Source organism: Temnothorax nylanderi, unplaced genomic scaffold, assembly GCF_030848795.1.
Source record: "Temnothorax nylanderi isolate EJ_2023f unplaced genomic scaffold, tnyl_v1.0 TNYL_tig0643_pilon, whole genome shotgun sequence".
Lineage (NCBI taxonomy): Eukaryota > Metazoa > Arthropoda > Insecta > Hymenoptera > Formicidae > Temnothorax > Temnothorax nylanderi.
The window spans coordinates 39,762-65,784 of record NW_027249705.1 but is presented as its reverse complement, the minus strand read 5'-3'; the positions used below and the strand labels follow the sequence as shown (position 1 = coordinate 65,784).

Here is a 26,023-nt window from a genome sequence, read left to right as displayed (position 1 = left end):
GTGAAGTACAGACATTCTCACGCGCGCTCGCGAGTGTTACACAAGTATCACGCGCCCTCGCGAGTGTCACATAAACAGTATCACGTGCTCAATACATGACTCTCGCTTCGCATAGCGCTTTTCTCTCGCATTCCTCGAACGTTCTCGTCTCGTGCAGCATTTACACGTGTCTCGACGTTTCTCAGGTTTCTCATCGTGAACAGCTCAGGGGCGGCTCATCATGACAAATCCCGCCAAAACCGGGACGGGTGGGAAGACCTCGCCATTGCTCGAGCTGCCGGCCGACAAGCGCGTGTCAGAGCGTCAGGCTTCACCGGTGCGGCTGTCCGCGGAGCTCACGCTGAAGGTGCAGACGCAGATGAACCGCATCGCGACGGGGCGGGCCATTAGCCAGACGTTGCCACCTACCGCGGATGACACATCGGTGGATGAAATCCTCCAGATCTCGATCCAGCTCGAGGAAGTGCACAAGGCGTTCCTTAAGGAACACGCCTATTTCGAAGTCTCATGGCCGGCGACGCTCATCACTCATGAGTACTTCTCCAAGAACGCCTTCGCCGTGGAGGCGCAGGAGTGCATGGCGGATCGTCGCTCTCTGGCGAAGCTCAAGGGCGCATTAGCGGAGAGGCTTGCTCCGAAGGCGGCGCTTGAACCGGCGCAGCCCTCACAGTCTCAACAGAGACTGCCGGACATAAACATCCCGTCCTTCAAGGGCGATTACGCTGCATGGCCCACGTATCGCGACCTATTCAAGGCCGTTATCTATGATAGCCGACAAATCACTGACGTGGAGAAACTCCACTATCTGCGGCTCTCATTGGAAGGCCCACCTGCTCAGCTCATTTCCGGACTGCCTCTCACCGCCGACTCCCTCAGACCATCTTGGGAAATGCTCGTCGAACGATACGAGAACAAGCGCCTGCTCATCCAGTCATACCTTGACCAGCTCCTTGTCAGCTCAACACCGGTGCAAAGGAACGCCGCATCACTGGACAAGCTGCTCAACACCTTCAAGGAAGGAATCAAGGGCCTGCAAGCCTTGGGCGTCTCACAGGATCTGGGAGATAGCATCCTGGTGTACCAACTGTCCAGGCAGCTGGATCGCCAGACGAAGGAGCAGTGGGAGACGTCCCTAGGAGCCACGCGCGAGTATCCGCGATTCGAGCAGCTCGAGCAGTTTCTCACATCTCGAGCACGAGCACTCGAGAGGATAGAGTCCACGGTCGGCTCGGGAAGCACGGTCGCCTCAACATCCAGGCGTTCCTCGACAGCTCAACATGCGGCAGTCCAACCAGCCCGCACGGAAGCATCAGACGGCTCCACGGTGTACCCGTGTGACTGCTGCAACGGCACGCATTTCGTTGTGACGTGCACAAAATTCAGGGACCCCTCTCCGGGCGACCGACAGAAACTAGTAATCTCACGGAGGCTCTGTAATTGCCTCGGCCGCCACAACGTCCGCTCATGTAAAAGCTCACGGGGGTGCAAGAAGTGCACCACGCGCTGCACCAACCGACACCACACGATGCTGCATGAGGCTCAGCAGTCGAACTCATCAGCGAAGCCGATCACCAGCTCAGCCACGTCAGCTCAATAGGAAGATGGTGCAATCGTCGCTCACTTCTCTTCGGCCCGCTCATCACACTCAACATTATTAGCTACGGCCCTGGCTCAGATAAATTCATTTGTGACTACTCAGCGCATACGGCTTCTCATCGATTCAGGTTCAGAACTCACTTTCGTTTCTGAATCACTCATTCGTCAGCTCAACATTCCTCGTCATTATTCTGTCATCATCATTACTGGAATTGGGGGCGAAAAGTCAACTCAAACTCGAGGACTTGCCTCACTCTAGCTCCGCTCACTTCACTCAAGATCAGACGTCATCATTCAAGCTCACATTCTGCAGACGTTAACCAACATCTTGCCATCATTCAACGCTGCACCACAGGAATGGCCGCATCTCACCAAGCTAACCTTGGCCGATCCAGATTTCCTCACACCACGGCCAGTGGATATCATCATTGGAGCTGATTCATATGGGCGGATCATCAAGCCCAACATCATCAAACAAGATGCATTGATGCCAATTGCGCAGCTCTCAATTTTTGGATGGCTCGTCCTCGGACCTGTCGACACATCATCATCGGCATCTGCTGCAGTGCATCATGCCTCGATTCAGGAGAGAGAAGATGCTCTCGACGAGTTGCTGGCGAAATTCTGGACACAAGAAGAAGTGCCTGCGAGTACCAATCATGAGCTTACTCCTGACAAGCAAAGATGTGAAGAATATTACAAGAGCACTGTTTCGCGGGACTCAACAGGTCGATACACGGTTCGACTTCCGTTAAAATCATCACCTGATACTCTCGGGGATTTGTATCACACTGCGCATCGATGCCTGCAGGGCTTACTAAGAAGATTCTCACGAGATGACAACTATCGACGCCTGTATCATCAGTTCATGACAGAATATCGAGAGCTCAATTACATGACGGAGGCTTCACCCGTTTCCAGCCAGCACGCGCAATATTACTTGCCACATCACGGCGTGCTCAAACCAGACAGTGCAACCACAAAATTACGTGTGGTGTTTAATGGCTCGAGTGCATCTACTTCCGGCCGCTCACTTAATGATCTCATGTACACGGGAGCCAAGTTGCATTTAGACGTCACAGACGTTTTGCTCTGGATTCGACAATTTCGGCATTTAGTGGCCACTGACATCACCAAAATGTATAGGCAAATCAACGTACATAAGGATGACTGGAATTTACAACGGGTTCTCTGGATAGACAAACAACTCAAGGAAGTGGAAAATTATCTAACAACGGTCACGTATGGTACCAAAGGTGCCCCGTTCTTAGCAGTGCGAACACTGCTGCAACTGGTGAAGGATGAAGGCCATAAGTTTCCCCTTGCAGTGCCGCCACTCACTGAGGGTCGATATGTTGACGACACGTTTGGAGGCGCCGACACAGTTCAGCAGGTAAAAGAAATTGCAGTGCAACTGAAGAATTTGTGCATGGCGGGCGGTTTTCCATTATCAAAGTGGCACGCGACTCATCAAGATGTGCTCACTGCGGTTCAAGCAGAAAGGGACCAGGGCTCACAAATTGCATTTGACGATTGCACAACCAAAATCCTCGGATTAAAATGGCTTCCTTACGAAGATTCATTCACATTCTCAACAAGGATCTCATCGCACACCAATCATTTCACCAAACGCCTCGTTTTGTCTGAAGTGGCTCAGATATTCGATCCACTAGGCTTTGCATCACCAGTAGTGATCAAGGCGAAGATGCTCTTGCAGGAGCTGTGGCTTCATAAGCTCCGATGGGATGAACCACTGCCATCCCAGCTCTCATCACGGTGGCTCACCATCAGAAAAGAACTCACCAGCTTAAGCAGAATCTTAATACCTCGATGGTATAACACATGGAGTACCTCGTCAGTGGAATTTCACGGCTTTTCTGATGCTTCTCAACTAGCAATGGCTGCAGTCGTATATATCACCGTCCGTGGCTCAAACGGCGCCACGATTTTATTGGTGTGCTCCAAAACTAAGGTAGCACAGCTCAAACGGCTCACCATCCCGAAACTTGAACTCACCGCAGCACTGCTGCTCTCAAGGCTCATGCGATACGTTCAAGCCACCTTGAAGTTGAACGTTACAGCAATTCACCTGTGGACGGACTCTGTTGTGACACTCACGTGGATCAAATCTCATGCATCGCGCTGGAAGGATTTTGTGAGAAACCGAGTTTCTCAGATTCAAGATCTCACTGCAAAGGCACACTGGAGATACGTACCTGGTACATCCAACCCAGCCGATTGCGCATCCCGAGGCTTGACTACTTCTCAACTTCAAAGCCACTCATTATGGTGGACGGGACCACCGTGGATACTCACACCTGAAGCATGGCCATCACAACCCGCGCTCTTGGACGAGTTGAGCTGCAGTGAGGCCCGTCCTGGCATTGCGCTACATGCAGCGGCATCTCAGTCGGACTACCACTGGGACCTCATATATAGGTACTCAACCCTCAATAAATTATTGAAAGTAACAGCTCTCTGTTTCAGGTTTATCTCTCGTTTGAGAAAGCGCCGAGCCAAGTCACTGGACTTGCACTCAGCTTTGGAGAAGGCCAGACTATTCTGGATCAAGGCTACTCAAGCGGCATACTTCACGCATGAGATCAAGATGCTCACGGCCAATTCGAGACTACCACCTACTCACGCATTCAGTCGATTGACTGCGTACATAGACGCTCAAGGGGTTATCCGAGTTGGCGGCCGCCTCAACCAATCAACACTAGCTCAAGCAACAAACATCAGGCGATTCTACCTCGCCACTCACGGTTCTCAACTTTAATCATCGCCCACGCCCATTTGCGTACTCTACATGGAGGAACACAGCTGACATTGGCTCATGTCAGGCAACAATATTGGATCATCGGCGGACGGGCTCCGGTGAAGTCTCATATCTTACGGTGTGTCGTGTGTGCTCGGCAGAGAGGGATCCGTGCTCATCAACTGATGGGCCAACTACCTCTCTCTCGGGTTACGCCGTCACGTCTGTTTGCTCATACAAGAGTCGACTATGCCGGACCGCTCACCATCAAGACATGGAAGGGACGAGGTGCCAAAACATACAAGGGATGGATCTGTGTGTTCGTCTGCTTCTTCACCTCCGCAATTCACCTCGAAGTAGTCAGTGATTACTCATCAGAAGGATTCATAGCAGCCTTCCGAAGATTTTCAGCGAGAAGGGGAATTGCTCAGACCATGTACTCGGACTGCGGGACAACTTTCATTGGAGCAGACGCCGCGCTCAAAAAAATGTTCGTCCAAGGCGCTCAAGAGCATCAACGGATTGCTCAAGTTTTGCAACTTGACGGCATAAGATGGGAGTTCACCCCACCAGGTGCTCCACACATAGGGGGCAAGTGGGAGGCGGTTGTAAAGTCCGTGAAGTTTTATTTGAGACGGACCATCGGGGAGACTCTACTCACGACGGAAGAACTAACAACGTTGCTTACGCAAATAGAAGCCATTCTCAACTCAAGGCCTTTGGAACCGTTGGGCGACGACCCTGAAGACGTCTCAGCGCTCACCCCGGGTCATTTTCTCATTGGAGGTCCACTCACTACCATACCCGAGCCATCTCTGATCGACCTGGCAACCTCGCGACTATCTCGGTGGCAGCTCATCCAGCAGCATGTTCAACATTTTTGGGCACAGTGGTCGGCTCATTATCTGCAACGCCAGCAGGCGATATCCAAGTGGCATTATCCTAACAACAACGTCAAGGTGGGTTCTATCGTGCTGCTCACCGACGAACGTTCTCCACCGTGCAAATGGCCACTCGCAAGAGTAACGGCTTTGCACCCCGGAAAGGATGGACTAACTAGGGTGGTTACCCTCAAGACGGCCACCACGACGCTCACCCGGCCCATTGCCAAGCTTGCCATATTACCCATTTCATCAGGATAAAGGATCAAGAGTAAGGAATCATCAACAAGGTTGCTGATGGCGGGCGGAATGTTCGAGATTCCGTTATCGCGTTGCGCCATCGCATCAGATGGCAGCATCGATCGGGTATCGACAGGCCGGATCGACGCGGCAGCTTGCGCAAGCACGGGCGCGCTCATCGCGAACTTCTCCCTCGGCAGAGAGACGAAAGGATGTCCGCGCTGTGACGAAACGTACGACGTGTGCTCTGTGCGTTTCTCTACTGGGACTACGGATTGAAGCTGCCGAGATACTTAAAGTGCCCATCGCAGTGATTTAACGTGTAAAGAGACCGCTCATCCAGCTCTGGTACATCAACACGACGACTCAGGCTCACACGTGCGCGAGTGCCGACCGCCACGTGTCTCAACGGCTCACGGGCGAATCACCACGAGCGAGGCAATTCATATAATTGTCTCGCGCATCAAAGACTTCTCATTTATACACCGCTCATTGTTTCTCAGGTCAGATTGTACATATTTTGACGCATTAAAGACGGCTCAGACTGTGGTCTGAGTTACATTAAACAAAAGAAATAATTCGTTGACACCCTCCACGCACGTCCTTCTCATCCCGCTTCCATCGTCGGGAAATATCAGCGATTTCGCGAACACTAGTGTATATCTATAATTGAAGATAAATCGGTCATTGTTTTTGTCTATTATTATGAATAGATACTTGAAAATGACCGAATAAAAAAATATGCAAATATGGAACACAGAAATTTATGTATATCCATAAACCCCGAGATATGATCATTTATCTTCAATTATTATTACATTTACGACAAAGTTTTGATTAAATGTTCTACATATTCTAGAGTTTATTTTTTACCAAAATATTGTACTAAGTCTTTATTTTTTTGTTTTTTCAATTCAGTACAAATACCTTATAATTTAGTTGCAATTAGGATGTCATTTAGCACGTAACATCAGAAATTTATAATACGTACTGCAATTAAATGTAATTATTAAAATATTATTCATTAAAAAAATAAATACAAAAATCATCTGTGATGATTCCAACGGGTAGATTGCTATTATTTACTCTTAATTATTTAAATTATAAAGTGCATTTTTATTAAAGGTCAGTATTCGATAATCTATAACTACTTATAATTATAATTATAATAATTAATAACTGCATTTTTACGAAACTAGTTTTTTTTTATTTGGATAATGATTCCCTTCTCGGGTTACATGGCGTTTTGTAGGGACGTACCCAACCCTTTACATATGTCCATCTGTACGAGCCTGGCCTTTGTGCGACCTTACATACTAAGCCTGCCCCCCTTTCCTCTATTAACCCTCCTGTCCTTCCTCTGTTTCCTTCCTTCTGCGCCCTCAAGTTCTTTTGGCTCTTCCCTCCATCTCCTATCATTTGCCTTCCTCCCTTCCAGTCTCCGCGCCCCTTCTACAACAAAGCAGTCATTAACAAAAGAGAAAGGACGTTCAGGCCTCTTACGAAGCTCCTACTCCCTCATTCTTCCCTCTCTTCTCTCGCTTGCTAGCTGTCCTTGCTTTTCCTTTTCCTTGTACTTTCCTCACACTTTCCTTCCTTCGTCCCAGTATATTTCCCTTGCATTGATCCACAGTCGGCTGCTTGTGGCCACCACAGAGTTCCCCAATCTTCTTTCCTTTTTTGCCTTTTCTTCTATCCTCCATCTCACTAGCCTTTCTCCCCTGGTCAGTTCCTCGTCCACAATTACACCCCATTTCTTTTTCATTTCCCATCGTTTGCAGAACAGTTCCTTTTTGTCTTCTTCCTCTTCCATTTCCATTAACAGCAGGTCCTTATTTCCATCTCCTTTTATTTCAACCACCCCTTTAATTCCTACCTTCCTATCCAGTGCCATTTCGACTAAAACTTCCATGAATTCCTTCCTTTCCGCCATTTCTGCTCCCTCTAAGCCGCTCCATATCAGCGATATCCTCTTTTTCGCTATTTTCTCTCTTTCTGCTCTGTCCTCTTCCTGTCTTCTCTCCCTCTCTCTTCTTTCTCTCTCTTTTTCCATTTTCTCTTCTCTTCTCTTCAGTATATCCCGTACGTTACTCTTCTTCATCCCCGTGGCTCTTCCATTCCGTTCTTCTTCTCTATCCGTCTCCCTCGTCGCTCCTTTCTCCACCTCACTCTCCGTCTCTCCTTTACCTCTTTCCAACTCTTCATCTCCTCGCCACCGCTCCGTTCTTTCCTCCTCCCCCTTACTGGATCCTCGAGATTTTTCGCTTCTCTCTTCCTCCTCACTTGTCATTTCCTCCCACCAGTTTATACTTCCTCCCTCGCTCTCCCGTCCGCCTCCCTCGCGTTTCTCTCCTTCGTGCTTCGGACCTGCATCCACCGCCGTTCCTCCGCTGGCCCCCTCCTTCCCTTCCTTCCCTTCCTTACTCTGCTTTTCCTCAGCATCTGTTTCTTCGTCGATCTCCTGGTCACTCCTCTTCCCCGCTTCTCCTCGTCCTTCGCCTTTCTTGCCGTGGATTCCTATATCTTGCCTCTTTTTCACTCTTTCCAGTTGTCTCTTTATCTCCCTCATTTTTTGCCTAAGTTCCTCTCCTTCCCGCTTTATTTTCTTCAAGATTTCTTGGCGCATTTCCCTCAGTTCTTTCATGATTTCCTTTTCCCAGCCGTCCTCTTCCTTCTTCTGTCCTTCCCTCCTCAACCTTATTTCCTTTGCCATTGCACTATGATCCTCGTCCTCTTCGCTTTTCCAGTCCTCGGATCTCTTACGACTGTATGCTCTCGTTGCTCTTTCTGTCATCTTCCTCTGTTCTCTGATCCTGTCTCAATCCGCTTCCCTTTCTTTCCCTCCTATAAGAGTAAATTTTTCTCTCAGAACCTGCCTCGCTCTTTCTTTCCCCTCTTTCTTCCTTAACCTTAAAACGTGTACATGTGTATGTGTGTGTGTGTGTGGCGCCTGTCATTCGCCCCGCTGTCTCTCACATTCTTCTCCTTTACTTACTTGTCTGCTTCCTTTACCTCCACCTGTTTCTATTTCCTCGTGTCTCCCTTCCTTCTGCCTGCGGCTTGCACTTTAACCCCGTCCTCGTCCACCGTCTCAAACTCGCTTCCCGCGTTCTCGCCGTGTTTTCCTCCTCGCAATCGATCCACCATCCTCAATCGAATCGCCGGGCTTCCTCTGCCTCAGTTGATCCCTCGTCCTCGATCGGTGGCGCATCGACCTCCCTAGCGTACTTCCATTCGCTGCCACGGCAGTCAATCTCCCGCTCGTCGCTGCGCGCAAGCGCCGCGAAACCCCTGTGCCGCGCCTCGACGCCCCGCAGTGGCGCCGACCCACTCTTTTGGGGGGGGGGGCCGGCACCCCGCGCCGTCTCAGCCCAGCCGGGGCCCGCCAAACACCTCGCCGCTCCCGCGCCTCACCGGTCGGCCTCCGCCACGTGCGTTCCTTACTGTCGATTCTTCTTTCGATTTCTCGATCTTGCCGCCTATCCACTACACACGCTGCGAAGCCACATGGTCTCTTCCGCCGCTCTCGCCTCCGGTGCCACCTCCTTCAATTCGCCATCACCCTAACCTCTCTCTCAGGCCTCCTCGGGCAGATTTCTGTCGTTCCGCTATGTCTTCCACCTCGTCTCCATTTACTCCTCTTCCTCGCAGCCTCCTTCACGCCTACCTTTCCTCTTCCATTATCCTTCTCCGTTACGAAAGCTTTTACAGGCGCACTTTTTCTCTCTTTCCGCGCTCCACCTGTTCCCCCGCCGAGGGCTACGGGGGACTCCCCATTTTACGAAACTAGTTTTTCTAATTTTGTTATTTACTATTTGTATACATATAGTATAGTCATCAGGTTAATTTATTAATATTTCAAACTTGTTCTATTATTTTTTGTTTCTACGTTTTGCAATTATTATGTGATTAAATAATTATAATTTTGTTCCTACGTTTTACAATTATTAGGTGATTAAATAATTATAATATTCACTATTTGTGTTAATTTGTAAGAAATATGTTCATGCTATTGGATGATAGCATACATTTGTAATACTTTTATAATAAAATATGATGTTCATATTCAAGTTGTTATGGCTAAATACTTTTATTTACAACTTATACATAACAATACATTGTTTATTCCTGGTCAAATATTTCCCTGAATAATTGCATCCTTCGATCTTCTTGAAATCGGCAATTATTTTCGTTATGATCATCATTTACATCAATATTATCATTCGGTTCCTCAATTTCAACATTATCATAATTAAAATTGTCATCATTACAATTTATACATAAATTGTGTAAGATACATGCAGCTACAATAGTATTTGCAATGAATGGCATGTCGCGATATTCCGAAAAAAATTTAATTCGTCGGAAACGTCCTTTCAAATATCCAAATGCTCTTTCTACAACCATACGCGTTGAAGAATGTATGAAATTAAATTCGGTCTGAAAAGGAGTAAGATGACCATTATCACGGAAAGGAGGAACAAGCCACTTTTTTTTTTTTTTGACGCTGGGAAATCTTCGACTACCGGGCTCCCGGGCCCGAAGGCCCGGTATATGGCCAGGTAGCCCCCCTCTTTATGGGAGGGGGAAGACCCCCCTGCCTCCGGGGAGAGGCAAGGGGAGTGTCGGATTTTTACCGACTAAAACCCAGCGGATGTCCCTCTCGGCGCGTTTGGATGGGAGGGGGACGGGTAGCGTGATGATTCGTCCGCCCGCCCCCCGCGCCGCGTCCTGACTGGACGTTCCTCTCGGAGGGGTGGGAGGGGGCTGTGTGCCCCCCTGAGGGGGGCCCCCTCGGTCCTCCGTGCAGCCGACCTAGCTGACTGCGTTCTGACTCCTCGTGGCGGGCTGAGGGGACACCAGTCCCAGCCCGCCACCCTACTCGTGGGAGGGATTCTGCAGCAGGCGCGCGGTTACCCCGCCCGCGCGTCCGCACCCCCCCGCCTGTTGCCCACCTAATTGGGCAACCAGATCTGCTCGTATCCGAGACCCACCCCTACGAGGGGTGGGCATCATGCACATGGGGGGAGAGGGGAGGGGACAGAGCCGTCTAGTGGCAGCCGTGGAGCTCCCACCCCCAGAGGGGGGGTGGGGTGCAGGCCTAAGAAGACCCGCTGCCAGACCCACGGCGCCCCAGCGACAGCTGCGGGGCTCCCGCCCCCAAAAAGGGGGGGGCGGGGTGCAGGCCTAAGAAGACCCGCTGCCAAACCCACAGTGCCCTAGCGGCAACCGTGGGGCTCCCGCCCCCAAAGAGGGGGCGGGGTGCAGGCCTAAGAAGACCCGTTGCCAAACCCACAGTGCTGTCTACTGACGGATGTTCCCCCCTATCCCCTATCGTCATCTGTTCTCCCCACCTCCGTCTAAGTAGGAGGAGGGGGAAACCTCGAGGGGACGGCGTCGACCGCGGAGTCGCGGTGGGCGTGGCCCCTCGTCCTCGTCGTCGTCGCCGCCGTCGCACAGTGTGATATTTCGACAATCTAGGGGGACTTAATTCCTATTCCGAAAATAATGGGTCTTTTTAAACAATATATTGAGGAAAAATCTTTATAATGACATTTAACCCTCAAACACGGCATTTCCTAGGCTACTCATTAGCATGACACATGAGTTAGCGAAGTTAGCGTAATCCAGAGTTTTCTTGTTAGTATCTAATGCACCAATTTTTTTTTCTTTTATTTCAGTAGTAATTTTTGCAAAACTCTTGCAAAATATAAGCAAATGTAGCATCAAATCTTGCTGTTGATTGTCTATGTTCAGCCCAAATATCGAAAATGGTCTAGCGCAAAACGGTGAAAATTCATTCTATAATTGAGGAGAAATGTAAAAATCGCAAACGATCGCAATAAATTTTCAAGTTTCTAGCTACCTTATATATATGTATATATATATATATATATGTATGTATATAAGTCCTATTTTAATATAAATTTAATAAAAGTCCTATATAATACCGTATAACATACTTAAAAATTAAAGGAATTTAAAAGTGAAAGAATTTTTATGTTATATGGTATTATATGGGACTTTTATTAAATTTATATTAAAATAGAACTTATAAGGTATCTAGAAATTTGAAAATTTATTGCGATCGTTTGCAATTTTTATATTTCTTCTCAATTATAGAATGAGTTCACATTTTGCGCCAGATCATTTTCGACATTTGGGTTGAACATCCGGATGATGCATCATCCGGAAACGAAACGTTACCAAACTCTTGCAGAATATAAGCAAATAAAATATAGCATCAAATGTTAATTGCTTATGTTCAGCCCAAATGTCGAAAATGGTCTGGCGCAAACTGTGAAAACTAATTCTATAATTGAGAAGAAATATAAAAATCGCAAACAATTGCAATAAATTTTCAAATTTCTAGATACCTTATAAGTCCTATTTTAATATAAATTTAATAAAAGTTCTATATAATACCATATAACCTTAAAAATTCCTTCACTTTACTTAAAAAAATTAAATACAGTGCGGGAGATCCGCGATTCTATACAGTAAATGTATTTATATGTAATTACGTCGCAGCAGGTACATGCGCCATTTTGTCTAATTCTCCATTAAAACGAAGACAGCGGCAAATAACGAATGCATCTCCAAAATAGCAGTGTTTTTATTGGTAATAATTTAGTATTTATGCCTTCACAGTTAGCAATTCGCTATTTGCCGCTATCTTCATGTCTTACAATTAATAGGTTATTAAACAAAACAGCGCGCAACGCGCGAATATACTGTACCTGCTGTGACATAATTCCGTACTGTATTTAATCTTTTTAAGTAACGTGAAGGAATTTTCAAGTATGTTATATGGTATTATACAGGACTTTTATTAAACTTATATTAAAATAAGACTTATAAGGTATCTAGAAATTGGAAAATTTATTCCGATTGTTTGCAATTTTTATATTTCTTCTCAATTATAGAATGAGTCTTCACATTTTACGCCAGACCATTTTCGACATTTGGACTGAACATAAGCAATTAACATTTGATGCTATATTTGCTCATATTCTACAAGAGTTTGGTGACGTTTTGTTTCCGGATGATGATGCTTTAAAGAGCATGAAAGCAACCATGAGAAGCCTTTGTCAACAAATTGAACTGCGATGGGCGAAAGTCGGCAGACATCGTGAACGATTTTTAAAAGAAAATTCTTTGTGGCTCCAAAAAAGTTTAACGTTTTCGGATATAGTAATTCGAAGTTTACCTGGCTCCTCACAAGGCGGTGCTATTGCTAGGCATGGAAGACCTAGAAAGGCATTAGAAGAATGTTGTTTAAAGACTAAAAAACGAAAAGTGAAACATTTAGTTGAATCAACAAGTCAAGAAGAGCTGTCATTAGCAATTGAAGTAAAATTACGAAAGGCAGGGAAAAAAGATTCGGCATCAATTGTTAGAGAACTCTCAAATGCATCTCCTGAACGGGGCACATCGATAAAGAAGGCTCGAAAATCACTCTTACAAAAGCCAGGAGTTCTTTCTGCAGATCAAGCGCTTGCAATAATTGTTGATGCGAATCTTTCAACCTACCAATATAATATAATACGCGAGCAAGTCAAAGACATTAATAATAAATTGTATCCTCCTTATTATGTTATACAAAAAGCTAAACAGTCATGCTATCCTCTTGAAATTAACATTACAGAAACTTCAGCAGAAATTCGGTTACAATCTTTCATCGACCATACTGTACAACGATTATGCGTAGTTCAAGAAGAAGTACTTAATAATTTATCTTTGAGGGAAGGTGAATTAAATATAATTATAAAATGGGGTTGTGACGGCTCGGATCAACATAGATACAAACAAAAATTTTCTGATGAGAATCAAAATGACGAAAGTTTGTTTAGTATTTCTATGGTACCAATCCAAATTTATTTTAATATTAATCAATGTAAAAAAATTATTTGGCAAAATCCTATGCCATCTTCTACAAGGTACTGTCGTCCTATTAAATTTTGCTTTGCTAAAGAATGTCCTGAATTAATCAGAAAAGAGGTGAATAGTGTTGAAGATCAAATACGATCTCTTTCTCCTACAAAAATTTATGTAAATGACATGCAAGTATTTGTAAAATCCACATTAATTTTTTGTATAATAGACGGAAAAGTCTGCAATGCCGTTTCATTGTGCCAGTCAACACAAACTTGTTACTTGTGCGGTGCAAAACCACGTGAAATGAATAAACCAGAAATTATTTCACAAAAAAAAGTTGATACAAATTTACTCTCGTTAAGATTGTCACCTCTCCATTCATGGATACGTTTTTTCGAATGTATGCTACATATATCTTATAGACTCGAAATAAAATCATGGCAAGTTCGAGGTACGGAAAATAAAAATATAATTTCTAAGAAAAAACAGTATGTCCAAGACAGGTTTAGAAGTGATCTCGGTCTTTTAGTAGACATGCCAAAACAACAAGCAGGAAACACAAATGACGGTAATACTGCTCGCAAATTTTTCAGAAATGCAGAAAAGTCAGCAGATATAACTGGTATTAATGTGGAACTTATCAAACGCTTCCATGTCATATTAGAATGTATAAATTGCAGATTTGCGATAAATTCAAAAAAATTCGATGAATACACAAAACAGACTTGTGAACTGTACCTGAAGGAATATTCTTGGTATCCGATGCCAGTTACCGTCCATAAAATTTTATATCATGGAAAGGATATTATGGCTTCTTGCATTCTTCCAATGGGCCAGTTTTCAGAAGAAGCACAAGAAGCGAGAAACAAACATAACAAGCAATATAGGGAATTTTTTACAAGAAAAACATCAAGAGTCGACACAAACACAGATTTATTGCACAGATTATTAATTACATCTGATCTGATTACATTGCAAGTTTACGTGCTTCCCCAAAAACAAAACGCGGAAAAATTACTGCTGAAGTATTTACCTTGCTAGAAGCTTCACATAACTTAGACATAAATGATCATACGTATAATAGCGAGTCTGAATAAATAAATTTTCAATAAAAGTTTTTTGAAAATATTTAAAATAATTTCTTGTTTTAGTTTAATTTAGTTTTAGATATATTAAAAAAATAAATGCAATAATTTTAACTCTTAAACACGGCGCATCCTGGGTTACTCTAATTCGGTCCGTTTGAAATTTTCGGAATTTTACAACATTTTATTTTCCGCCAACTTTGCTACTCATATGCCGTGCTAACGAATAGCCTAAGAAATGTAAATGTCATGAGGGTTAAATGTCATTATAAAGATTTTTCCTCAATATATTGTTTAAAAAGACGCCATTATTTTCGAAATAAGAATTAAGTCCCCCTAGATTGTCGAAATATCACACTGTGCGTCGCCCGACCCCGCTAAGCGAGAGGCCGCAGCAGCAGGGGGGGCGCCGCCGCCCGCGCAACGGCGCGGAGCGCGCGGGCGCTCAGGCGGCGGCGGCCGCCCACCCCTAATCTCCACACCGCTGCTCCTGTCGCGGGGACGAGAATTCCTCGCGCTCCTTCTCCTGGAAGGCGACAGCGACGGCGGCGGCGGCGGCGGCGATGGTGACTGTCCATCGCCGCCGCTGTCCTCGTTGTCGGAGGGAGGCTCGACCACCCCCTCTCTGATGCGTTCCGCCGCCTCCTTCTGTGCCATGATCCGGCCACAGAAGGAGGTGAACGCTCTCCATTTGGTCTCTCCCTGAGCCCCAAGCGCCGCTCGTAGGACGGCCGGGAGGGAGAGGTCGTTCCCGATCGCTGCCCGGAGGACTCGGCGCTCCTCTTCCCACGCGGGGCAGGATTCGAGGGTGTGTTGCGCCGAGTCTACCTCCTCCGGGCAGTGGTGGCAGCCGGTGGTGCGTTCCTTACCGATGCGACACAGGTACTCCCCGAAGCAACCATGCCCCGAGAGCACCTGCGTCGCATGGAACGTGAGTCCGCGTCCCTTCCTGCTCGTCCAGTCCCGCAGGACTGGTTGGAGGCTTCGCGGATCCTCCTCCCCGAGACCAAACGGGGGTCCAGGAGTTTATTATCCCATTCCTGGAGGAGGATCTCTCGCTCCTGCAGCCCTAGCGCGGTTCTCGCCCTGGGCGGAATGATGCCCAGTTCGGCCTGTATGGCCTTCGACCGCCGATACATTCTCGCCTGACTCACGGCGAGAAGATCGATCGGCGGTATGCCGGCGAGGGCCGTCGCCCCCACATGTGAGACGGTCCGATATGCTCGGGCTGCCCGGCTCGCTATGAGCCGTTGGACAGCCACGAGCTGCCTGCAGAGGGAGGAGTTTTCCACCACCCTCTCCGCCCATACAGGCGCTCTGTACAAAAGTACGGAGTGGACCGTCGTCGCGTAGAGGCGACGCACGTGCCCGCCAGGACCCCCCAGGTTAGGCAATAACCTGGCCAGGCCATTGGCCATGGTTTGGGCCTTTGGTATCGTGCGGGCAACGTGCTCGCCAAAACTGCCCGTGCCGCCCACCCACACCCCCAGATATTTCATCTGGGTGGTGATCGGGACGCGGACACCCTCCACGGTGAGGCTGAGCCCTTCGGGCGGCGGGCCCCACAGCGCGCGGCCCCAAAACCACGCTTCCCGTAGAGCCCGCCCGGCCTCGGCAGGCTCCATATTGTATTCCCTGGCGGGTCGACCCGGTCTACCCGTCAGGATCCTACGCGGCCTGCCAGGGCCGCGCCGCAGCAGGTTGAAGAACCAGCAGGCCTGGGTCTTCTGCGGGGCCACTTCTAGGTCCAGCCCCCTGATTCCCCGCACCACCGTTGTTGCTGCCACGTTGGCCAGCCTGATTGCCTCTTGCCATGTCCCCCCGCTGACCCCCAGATACACGTCATCCGCGTATCCGGACAGCCAGCAGTCAGCGGGGAGAGCAGCCCGCAGGACCCGGTCGTACGCGATTATCCACAACAGGGGCCCTAACACGGACCCCTGCGGGACACCGCACCCCACGACCCTGATCCTAGGGACCCCTTCGCGGTCCACGTACATAAGCCCCCTGCCCCTAAAGTAGTCGACGATCAACCTAACGTAGTAGGGAGATACGCCGGCTCTCAGAAGGGCCTCTCCTATGACCGGCCAGGGTAGGGAGTTGAAGGCGTTGCGTACGTCGAATCCGACGCCCAACGCCACCCCACCCCGGCCAGTCGCTTCCTCCGCGCGGGCAACGACGCGAAAGATCGCGTCGATCGTGGATCTGCCCGCGCGGAATCCGAACTGTTCGTCGGAGAGGCCCCGACCCTCGCATTGGGACAGATGCTGGACGAGGCGGCTAGCGATGATCCTTTCAAGGATCTTGCCGACCTCGTCCAGCAAGCATATGGGGCGGTACGCGGACGGGGAGTCCGCGGACTTGCCGGGCTTGGGCAAAAGCACCAGGCTGGCCTCCTTCCACCTGGCGGGGAACCGACCGACCTTCAGGCACTCTGTAGGAACAAGCCACTATAATGATGGATATGCAGAATCCCCGATTATAAATTTTTTATCTGGAAACATAATTTCTCTATGTTCATTAGCTGAATTGTACAATGCAGATTTTCTCAGAACTCTTGCATCATGGAGAGAACCGGGCTGACCACAGTATATGTTAATAAATTTCATATCCGCATCTACGACTGCTTGTAGGTTTACAGAGAAGTATTTTTTCCGGTCACAATAATCTCTTGCATTCTCTACATTAGGTTTTTCTATCCTAATGTGAGTGCAGTCAATAGCTCCTATTACATTTGGAATGCCTCTTTTGGAATAAAACTGATGAGAAACATATGCGACATGTTGTCCTTCGGGCCATTTGATAACGTTATCTAATTTTGTCAAGATCCAAGCTGTTACTCGGCGAATTACACGAAAGACTGAAGAAATTGAAACATCAAATCTATCTGATATAGTTCGTAGAGATTCTGTATTCGCCAAGTGCCACAAAAATATAACAAAACTGAGTTTTGCTTCAATTGGTTTCACTCCAAACGAATGTGAAGGTATAGATCCACTTTCATGCAATTCATCTAGAATATGTAAAAAACTATAGGTTTCAAAAATTCTAAAATAATTATAAAATGGTCAAACACAAAGATTATATCATTTTTTAAAATGCTAAACATTACCTATTAATCGAATTGTTGTGATACGCTTGATTCGTAAGTGCTCCTTAAATTCCAAGTCTGTCCAGCTATCCACAATATCAAGATAATGTTCAACTCGATTTCTTTTATGACCACTCAATAAATGTTTTATTAGAGGAAATATCAATAAATAATTATCGTTTTCTTCACTGCTTGAAGATATATTACTGACTGAAAGACTAGTATTGTTCCAGTCTATATCACTGGTACTTGAGTCCTCTGTACTTGTACTGATGTTGGCTGTACTCTCCATTAGAAGACTGATTGCTACTTTTTCTTTCATATTCATCTATAAATTATTTAATTTATTAATAAAACTAATTAATTTTGTTAAGGTAATGCTGGAGCCGTCTGTTTCACCGGCATTTTTTTGTCGAAACGTAGCGTCGTTAATATTTGACAGAATTAAAAATCCTTCTCCAGAATTGCAGTACATACATTAATGATTCAGGGGAACTCCGATTTTATATAGAAAACGAGAAAAAATTACGGAAGTACAGATTTCCTTATCTACTTTTATCCCAATATGGCGTCTCGAGTTGCGGCGAGCTGTCAGCTCGTCACAAGATGTATTTCATATAAGAGATATACCATTGGTACGAACGCGAAAACAAGTTCCCCTGAGTTGTACAACAATAAAAACATCGATAAACCCCCCAAATCAAGATTTGGAAGCGTAATATAAAAGTATAATTTCGATGTGTATCGTGCGTATGTGTGCGTGCAATGTAGCGTGCTATACTTGTCTATATCTTTGTCTATACAAGGACAGATGTAGTCGGTGAGCACTTCTTTATCGACGCTGATCGAGTTCGCCTGCGGCTCCAGCATCCCCTTAATAAGGTAAAACTGCAAACATATACTATACTTAATTATTTACATTCTCAAAACAGTGTATTACAGTACAAATTTATTTCATTTTATTTCTTAATTTACATAATTTGATCAGTTTTTTATATATCAGTCTCTTCTATATATCTGATAAATAAGTTAATAATTTATAAGATGTTAAAAAATACTAACTTTTACAGCGAAAGTATCTTCTGGCATTTAGAAAAACCGTTTTATCATATTAATGACGGAAACGCGTTGCGATTGCGATGTGTTCTTGTCGCCGGTATCGGAGTTGCCGAGCGACTCGATCCAATTTAAGAGCAATGACGCCGCGGCGGAATGACGTCTCTGACACGCTAGGTGCAGCGCCGTATTTTTATTGGAGTCAACAGCGCGCACGTCGGCTTTCCATTCGAGCAGTAATTCTGTTGACGGAATGCGTCTCATTAATACGAGAATATCACGTAAGTGTGTAACTTCATTACAGGACGATCAAGTTACCAATAGCGTTGCATTGTCCGTTGACGGCCGCGCAAAGAAGCGGCGTCCGTCCGAAATAGTCGGTTGTCTCGAGGCCGGCTAGTTCCGACCCGACGGAGTTTAGAATTAATCGCGCGCACTCGACGGATCCCGTACTCGCCGCGACATGCAGTGGTAATAAACCACACGACGAATCCCTCGGAGCAGCAACCGCCTGTCCGCCGAACTTGTTGATCAGTAACTCTAGGCAGTGCGCGGATCCCTGATATACGGCGCAATGTACGGCAGAAAAAGGATTACCTGGAAATAATTAAGAAAAAAACTGTGCCGCAAACAACGTAGAACCACGTCAACTGTCACTATTTCATGTTAAGTATTCAGCGAAGGAAAGTAGACGTAGGGCTACGTCAACTGTCACTATTATTTAGCGAAAGACAGTTGACGTAGCCCTACGTCTACTTTCCTTCGCTGAATACTTTAACATAAAATAGTGACAGTTGACGTAGTTCTACGTTGTTTGCGGCACAGTTGTTACTGTGCCCGTTTATTTTTTTTTAAATTTAGCTTTGTTTTCTAAAAAAATTTTAGTACTGGTTTCATAAAAACAGGGTAAAGAAGATACCGATTTATGTTTAAATAAAGTATAAGTTATATATGTATTCTTATATATCATCATTAAAGGAAGGTTGGTATTGAATTTGGCGAAGATTATTGAAAGGGTAACCGATTTACTTTGGCGAAAATCGGGGAAGGGGTTACCGATTTCTGCAAGAAATTTATACTTAACACTAATAACAACTTATTTATTACTCTACGATTATTATTTTCGAAAATATAACAAAAAACTACACAACCGGTTTTTAAAAAATCGGTATCGAAAAATTAACCCGTATTAACCCGTATCGAAAAATTAACCCATAAGTTGTCATTCGATAGCTTATATAGTCTCATTTTCTCTCTAAAGTCTATAAAGTCTCCAAAAGGGGTTACCGATTTCTATCTTTTTTAGATAAAAATCGATAACCCCTTCATTATTAGCAATTTTACTAAAATTAGCATTGAAAACTAAAAATACGCAACCAGTTTAAAAAAAATCGGTATCGAAAAATTAACCCCACCACCGCCATTCCCGGAAAATTCTACCCATGTTTCATATATAATTCTTTAAAATTCAGTCTATTAACAAATGAGTAATTCGCAGAAAACGTTACAAGAAAAAAATCGGTAACCCCTTTTGGAGACTTTATAGACTTTAGGGAGAAAATGAGACTATATAAGCTATCAAATGACAACTTATTTATTATTCTACGATTATTTTCGAAAATATAACAAAAAAACTACGCAACCGTTTTAAAAAAAATCGGTATCGAAAAATTAACCTCACCACCGCCATTCCCGGAAAATTCTACTCCTGTTTCGTATATAATTCTTTAAAATTCGATCTATTAACAAATAAGTAGTTCGCGGAAAACGTTGCAAGAAAACGTTGCAAGAAAACGTTGCAAAAATAACCCCACCACCGCCATTCCCGGAAAATTCTACCCCTGTTTCATATATAATTATTTAAAATTCGACCTATTAACAAATGAGTAGTTCGCGGAAAACGTTGCAAGAAAACGTTGCAAGAAAATTAACCCCACCACCGCCATTCCCGGAAAATTCTACCCCTGTTTCATATATAATTCTTTAAAATTCGGTCTATTAACAAATAACCCTTATGAAAAAGTAGTACTGGTTTTAATACTGGAAAAAGTATTGGTGAAAGTACTGGAGACATAAGTACTCAAAGTACTACTAAATTCGACCTTACTGACTTCGTCAGTACTCCTTCCCAGTAGTCATCCAATACTCATTCAGTACTCCCTCCAGTACTTCCTCTAGTACTCCCTCCAGTACTCCCTCAAGTGCTTTCTCCAGTACTCCCTCCAGTACTTTCTCCAGTACTCCCCCCAGTACTCCCTCCAGTACTCCCCCCAGTACTCCCTCCAGTACTCCCACCAGTACTCCCTCCAGTACTCCCACCAGTACTCCCTCTAGTACTCTTTTATTACTTATCGAATACGTGGGATACTAACGTGTGGTACAGGCGCAGTACTTGCGCAGTACTATCCAAGTAGAACAAAAAGTCAAGATGATATCAAAATAACGTCATATTGATAGTTTAGTGTGTTAATTTAGTATTTTATTAATTTAGTATTTCCAAGATACGTTACGAAAAAGTAGTACTAGCAATCAGTAGGGGAGACCGGGGCTAGACCGCTAACGGGGTAAATCCGAAAAATCAAATATCTCGGAACCTGTATATTGTGCGAACTCGCTATTAACATTGTAAACGCTGCTTATGGTACCCATGTGACCAACGGAGTTTCGGCAGGTTACCTGCCGTGTTATGATTTTTACGAGGGCAAACGTGTTTTCGGAAGGTGAAAGTTACATTTTCTGCGCGTGGAAATTTTGTAATATCTGCTATAATATTTGCTCTCCAAATCTCGAGGTACGTGATTATAAAGAGTAATGCATGCTGAACACGAATCCAGTGTAGTTTTTTCATTATCGTTGATGTCTAATATTTCGTGGGCGATCAAACCTGAAACTTGTGTTTGGGGTTAATCCGTCAGTAAGCAGTCCGGGTGCATTTCCAAGGCATTTTCGGGCTCACTGCATATGGAATATGGATGAGACGGGAATTACAACCATTCAGACACCGAATAGAGTCATCGGACGTCGAGGAGTGAAACAAGTCGGGCGAGTGACTTCTGCGGAAAGAGGAACCCTCGTAACTATTTTTTAATAACGTTTCGCATAAAAATTTTAAATAAATTTTTATATTTTTCTCTTAAAAAACAATTATTAAGATGTATCCTATCATTTTTCAGGATTAGATGTACGTATATGTATTGAAAATGCAGTGTAACGGTTAAACCCCGGCATTTTTGAGATTTCAATTTTTGCACCGTTGTCGTTTTTGCTCTATACCGGTTAAACAAAGCGACGTAGATAAAAATTTCCTATATAAATTTTGTAGCTAAAGGTTCACTCTTTACAGTGGTATACCACATTTAACTACAATTATTTATTTTGTTGTTAAAAATCGGCACCGAAAAAAAACTAACGGTCTAGCCCCGGTCTCCCCTACTCAGTACTGAGTGATCAGTACTCGTTTTTGGATTGTCAATACTGACAGTACTCAATCAGCAAAGAAATGTTTTTAAAAATATTCTAAAAATATTTTTAAAAACATTTGGAAAACATTTTTGAAAACATTTTTACAAATGTTAAAAATAATGGGTTAACAGACCTTTTTTTCATTGAAAAAACATTTATTTTAACATTAAAAAAAACATTTTTTTAATGTTTAAAAACGTTTATTTTAACGTTTAAGAAAAATGTTTTTTTAATGTTTAAAAAATGTTTATTTTAACGTTTAAAAAGACATTTTTTTAGTGTTTAAAAACGTTTATTTTAACGTTTAAGAAAGTGTTTTTTTAATGTTAAAAAAACGTTTATTTTAACGTTTAAAAAGACTTTTATAATGTTTGAAAATGTTTATTTTAACGTTTGAGAAAATGTTTTTTTTATGTTACAAAAACATCTATTTTAACGTGTTCTAAAATGTTTTTTTAACATTTGAAAAACGTTAATTTCAGATTTGAATAAATATTTCTTTCACATTTACAAAGTTTTTTTTAAATATTTGAAAAACAACATCTTAAAAATTGTTTTTTTATATATTTATATTATTAGTTGTATAAAAATCTTAGTATTCGTATTAAAAGAACATTTTTCAAACGTAAGATGATTGAAACATTTAAACAACCTTTCAAATGTGAAACAATTATTTTTAAAATCTAAAATAAACGTTTTATATAAACGTTAAGAAACATTTTTTATTTATAAACTTAAGGATGTATGTGTGCCATCTCAAAAGCATTACCAAAAATCTAAAAATTTCATAGATTGTTCTATTATTACGTCTAAGTATCTGTGTAAAATTTCAGCACAATTCTCTTACTGGTTTAAAAGTTATTGTAATTAAGGATGTATTGGAGGTATTTCAAATATATTCAGAAAGTGCTGTAAATTGTTTCTAAATTAAATTAAAAATACTCTGTAAAATTTTGAAGTTATTTAAGAGTTATTTAAGTTTAAAGTTGATAAAATTAACATTATCCCTTATAGAGAATCGACACTTTGCTGTAAATATAAATAAAATATAAATAAACCATTAAGATATTTCTTAAACTTTTTTTATGTGTAAAACATACATCATTGATATTGTATTTTAAGTTTCAAAATTTTTTGCCACAAGAAAATTTTTTTAATTGTTTAAACAATACTAATTATTTAAATAACAAAAAATCATACTCAAACTGTTAACAGTAATTTCTTCTAACATATAAAAAATTTTGAGTTGTTTGACATACATGCAAAGTCTTCAATCAAGAAAACAAAATTATACTACATATAGCTATAGGTAAAACATCCTTAATTGTGTGCTCATTGATAAACTTTAAAACAACAAAGTACTTTATTAAAATTGAAAAAATAAATGTTAAAATTTTATTTTTTTCATTATTTTATTTGAATATATTTCTATACAAATATCTATATATTATTTATATATAGATATTTATATATATATTTTTTGTTTTCTTTTATATGTAATATATTTATCTTTATATATTTGTCACGCGTCACCTTTTACTCTCCGAAATCCCATCTAGATAAACCCGAAAATGTTAACCTTACGTAAATGAACAAGAGCTGGACAGTATATCCCATGTAAAATATCTTTGTAACAATCGCGTTTTCCCCGCTCGGAATTAGCTCGCCGGGCCAGGATGAGAAAACGTGGAGACACTGGTTGGTTTCACAAAAACTTTATTCCTTATTCTCTATTTAATAATACAAATTGATGGAGGGTGTGAGTGTATGTGCTTGGGTGTGGGTGTGGCTACGCTGAGCCGCTGTGTACGTGTGCGGGGTGAATTCGCGGACAAGAGACGGAGGCGCGGTTGCCTTAAATTCGCGGGGGCGCGGTTGCCTTGAGTACTTATCGCTAGACTTATGACTACGCGGGCGGATTCGCGGAGGCACGGTTGCCTTATGCGGACGGTCAGGTGGTCAGGAGCTCACTCGGGGGCACCCGAGCGAGCGGCCCGTACACCGGGGGCACCCGTCTTCCGTACGGCGGAAAGGGTCGGGGGCGCCCGACCCAGCGGCAGGAGAGGGCAGGTAAACCAACCGGGGGCACTCGGCTGGGAGGCCCGTACTCTGGGGGCACCCAGGTGAGAACGGGGGCACCCGTTCTCTGCACGGAGGATGAGGTTGGGGGCACCCAACCTGGTTAAGCGGTCTCGGAGAGTGGTCGTGTCGGGAGCAGGAGCTGGACAGGACTGGAGCTCGAGTCGGCTCGAGTCCCCTATTTATACCCCGAGTGAGAGCGGTGGGGGGCTGCCCCACCGCCCGGGCACAGGAACACGTGTGCCGTGACGCTGGGCACGTGTTAGATGGCCGTCAGGGCCGTAGCGCTAGTGACGAATACGCGTATCGTCACATCTTTATGGGAGATTTTTTCCTCATCGTTCTTTTGGTTCTCATTGTTCTCATCACTATTCTCGCAGTTTTCAGAGTTATCATCGTTGTCATCTGAATGAGCCTCGTTATTGTTGCCGGTGTGTCTGTTAATGTTAAATATATCTCTATAATTATCGTTATTCTCGAAATCAAAGTGTTCAGAGTACTCAAAATGATCAAAATTATTAGAAAATTCAGAATGGTGAGAAAGTTCAGAATGATGAAAAAGTTAAGAATAATGAGAAAGTTCAGATTCTTTTTGATTATGAAGAAAATCTGGTATTACGGAACTTTGGCTTTTAACGGAAGCATGTGCTTGCTGAATATGCGATTGGTCGAATTCAATTAAAGAATCTGTTGAATTGAGTTCTTCTACAACTTCAACATTCACTTTCTGCCTTTTAACTTTCTTGGAAAGCTTATGAAACGGTGTTTTTTGACATGTTCTAAAATAAACTGCAAATAAATTTAAATGTTATGTTTACATAAAATACATGGATTTCAAAATATATAGATACTATCTTTACTCTTTAAAAACATTTATTTTTTCAGATTTTCTACTGCACAATCACTATAACAAATGTGTTAATGGAAAAAAATATAACTAAATTAAAAAAACTAACAGCACAAAATAAACTATAGGAAGAAAGGCTGGCTGATTTTCGAGTTATAAAAAGGTCATTAACTTAAATTTAACCAGATCTTACAGGACGGAATTAAGGAGTCTGGATTACTGATTGAAATCAAAGTAAGAAAAGAAAAGAAAAGAAAAGAGAGGGGGGCCTCTGCATTTGTCTACGAGATCAATTCTAGGGCTAGAATATAAACCAGAGCCACAAGAATGAGAGCAATTCTAAGATCTCAAGACGAGAATTAACCTTGCAGAGCCCCTTGTACTACTACGATCAATGTCGATCTTCCAATATGGCGTCCCAAATGAGAATATCGGAAGGGCCCTGCTCGCTGGACCGGACTCCTCGCCTCAATCCTCCCTCTCGGACGCGAGCTGCCGCAGCTCTCCTTTTCCTGGCGGTGAGCTCTCCTTGGGAAGTCGAATCCCCTTAGGAAAATTTACTTAAAGTTTTTTAAAGTTACTTAAAGTATTTTAAAGTATTATAAAGTATACTAGCCGTAATAATAGTATACTAATAGTATAATAGTAGACTAATAGTATACTGACAGCCGAGCGTAAAGTTTTCTTTAAGTTATTAACCTCAATAAAAACTTTATAAGCAAGTCGCAAATATACTTTAAATTTACTTTTAACAAACGTAATACTTATAAATATACTTTAACTTTACTTTTTATAAAGGTAATACTTAAAGCTGATTTTAACTTATGCGTGTTGTTTCAACAGTATACTTAAAAAGACAAGTTCCCTTTTTCACCACACTTGCACCACACGAGACATTAAGAAATATTATATCATATATCCAATTCAAAATTTTATTACTCTTTTTAAACTGAATTTGTTTCTTAAGATGATTTTTGGAAAATTATATATTTGCGCTGGTTATGACATATGTAGACTATATATAACACTTACATCAAATTAAGAAGTAGT

General features: G+C 43.4%; 3 protein-coding genes across 3 annotated transcripts; 2 read left to right on the top strand and 1 right to left on the bottom strand.

The window, feature by feature from the left end:
- The first annotated feature begins 220 nt into the window (after positions 1 to 220).
- On the top strand, positions 221 to 4,375 carry LOC139784568 (uncharacterized). Its single transcript, XM_071723758.1, has 2 exons — positions 221 to 1,414; positions 1,910 to 4,375. Exons 1-2 carry the CDS (start codon positions 221 to 223, stop codon positions 4,373 to 4,375), a joined length of 3,660 nt encoding a protein of 1,219 aa, XP_071579859.1.
- A 413-nt stretch (positions 4,376 to 4,788) lies between these two features.
- On the top strand, positions 4,789 to 5,496 carry LOC139784567 (uncharacterized). The gene has a single exon (XM_071723757.1). The coding sequence runs from the start codon at positions 4,789 to 4,791 to the stop codon at positions 5,494 to 5,496; it is 708 nt and encodes a 235-aa protein (XP_071579858.1).
- Positions 5,497 to 16,888: 11,392 nt separating this feature from the next.
- LOC139784569 (uncharacterized) lies at positions 16,889 to 17,857 on the bottom strand. Its single transcript, XM_071723759.1, has 2 exons — positions 17,551 to 17,857; positions 16,889 to 17,451 (listed from the first exon to the last, which is right to left on the bottom strand). Exons 1-2 carry the CDS (start codon positions 17,855 to 17,857, stop codon positions 16,889 to 16,891), a joined length of 870 nt encoding a protein of 289 aa, XP_071579860.1.
- Positions 17,858 to 26,023: the final 8,166 nt, after the last annotated feature.